The 647-nt window shown below is 38.6% G+C and overlaps 1 protein-coding gene across 1 annotated transcript; it reads right to left on the reverse strand.

Annotated features, from left to right (window-relative positions):
• Positions 1-146: 146 nt before the first annotated feature.
• On the reverse strand, positions 147-614 carry LOC106512648 (spindle and kinetochore-associated protein 3; the record flags this gene model as incomplete). Its single annotated transcript, XM_014001223.1, is given in 3 exon segments — positions 147-208; positions 301-435; positions 527-614. Coding segments are annotated over 3 exon segments (258 nt in total), but the record flags the coding sequence as incomplete, so codon positions are not given.
• Positions 615-647: the final 33 nt, after the last annotated feature.

Below are 647 nucleotides of genomic sequence, written 5' to 3' on the forward strand. Positions count from 1 at the left end.
AAATATCGATATTTCTTTTTAAATTTAAATCATTTGAATAGATTGTGGCTGACTACAGTAACCTCACATAGAATAAGTGGATGTTGAAGTTAAAGCTTTAATCAGTAAATTAAAGTACAGCAGGTGTTTTGATCATCATTGTTTACCTTCAGACTGCAGACCTCACCGTTCACTTCATGATAGGCTCGCATGGCTCTGGCTGTGGTTTCTGAAACAGTGTGTGGTCACATCGGTTGAAGAGAAAATGTGAAATAAAACAAGTTTTAAATGACTGAGTCGAGCTGGTCTCTGTTGACTCACCGCTGTCACCGTCCTCATGATTATTACGGTCCTCAAAAACTCCCTGAAGCTTCGCAGTTTCTGTTTCTAAACTTACGACCACTTTCCTAAGCTTGGAGAAGAACTCTCTCGTCGAATCCATTTTCACATAAAAGTCTAAAATGTATTAAAGCAGATACAACCAAAGGCATATATTTAAACGAAGTCGTCTATTAATGATCTCCTTGGAAATAAAACTAAAACAAACCTTTAGAGTTTGGCGCCTCTTGCTCTTTTGCGGAAATGTCTTCTTCTTCTTGTATTTTCATGACAGTTGGCGAACAACTTAACGATGCATTACCGCCACCAACTGGTAAGGAGTGTGGGTC

The sequence above is a fragment of the Austrofundulus limnaeus genome, unplaced genomic scaffold (genome assembly GCF_001266775.1).
Source record: "Austrofundulus limnaeus strain Quisiro unplaced genomic scaffold, Austrofundulus_limnaeus-1.0 Scaffold9623, whole genome shotgun sequence".
Lineage (NCBI taxonomy): Eukaryota > Metazoa > Chordata > Actinopteri > Cyprinodontiformes > Rivulidae > Austrofundulus > Austrofundulus limnaeus.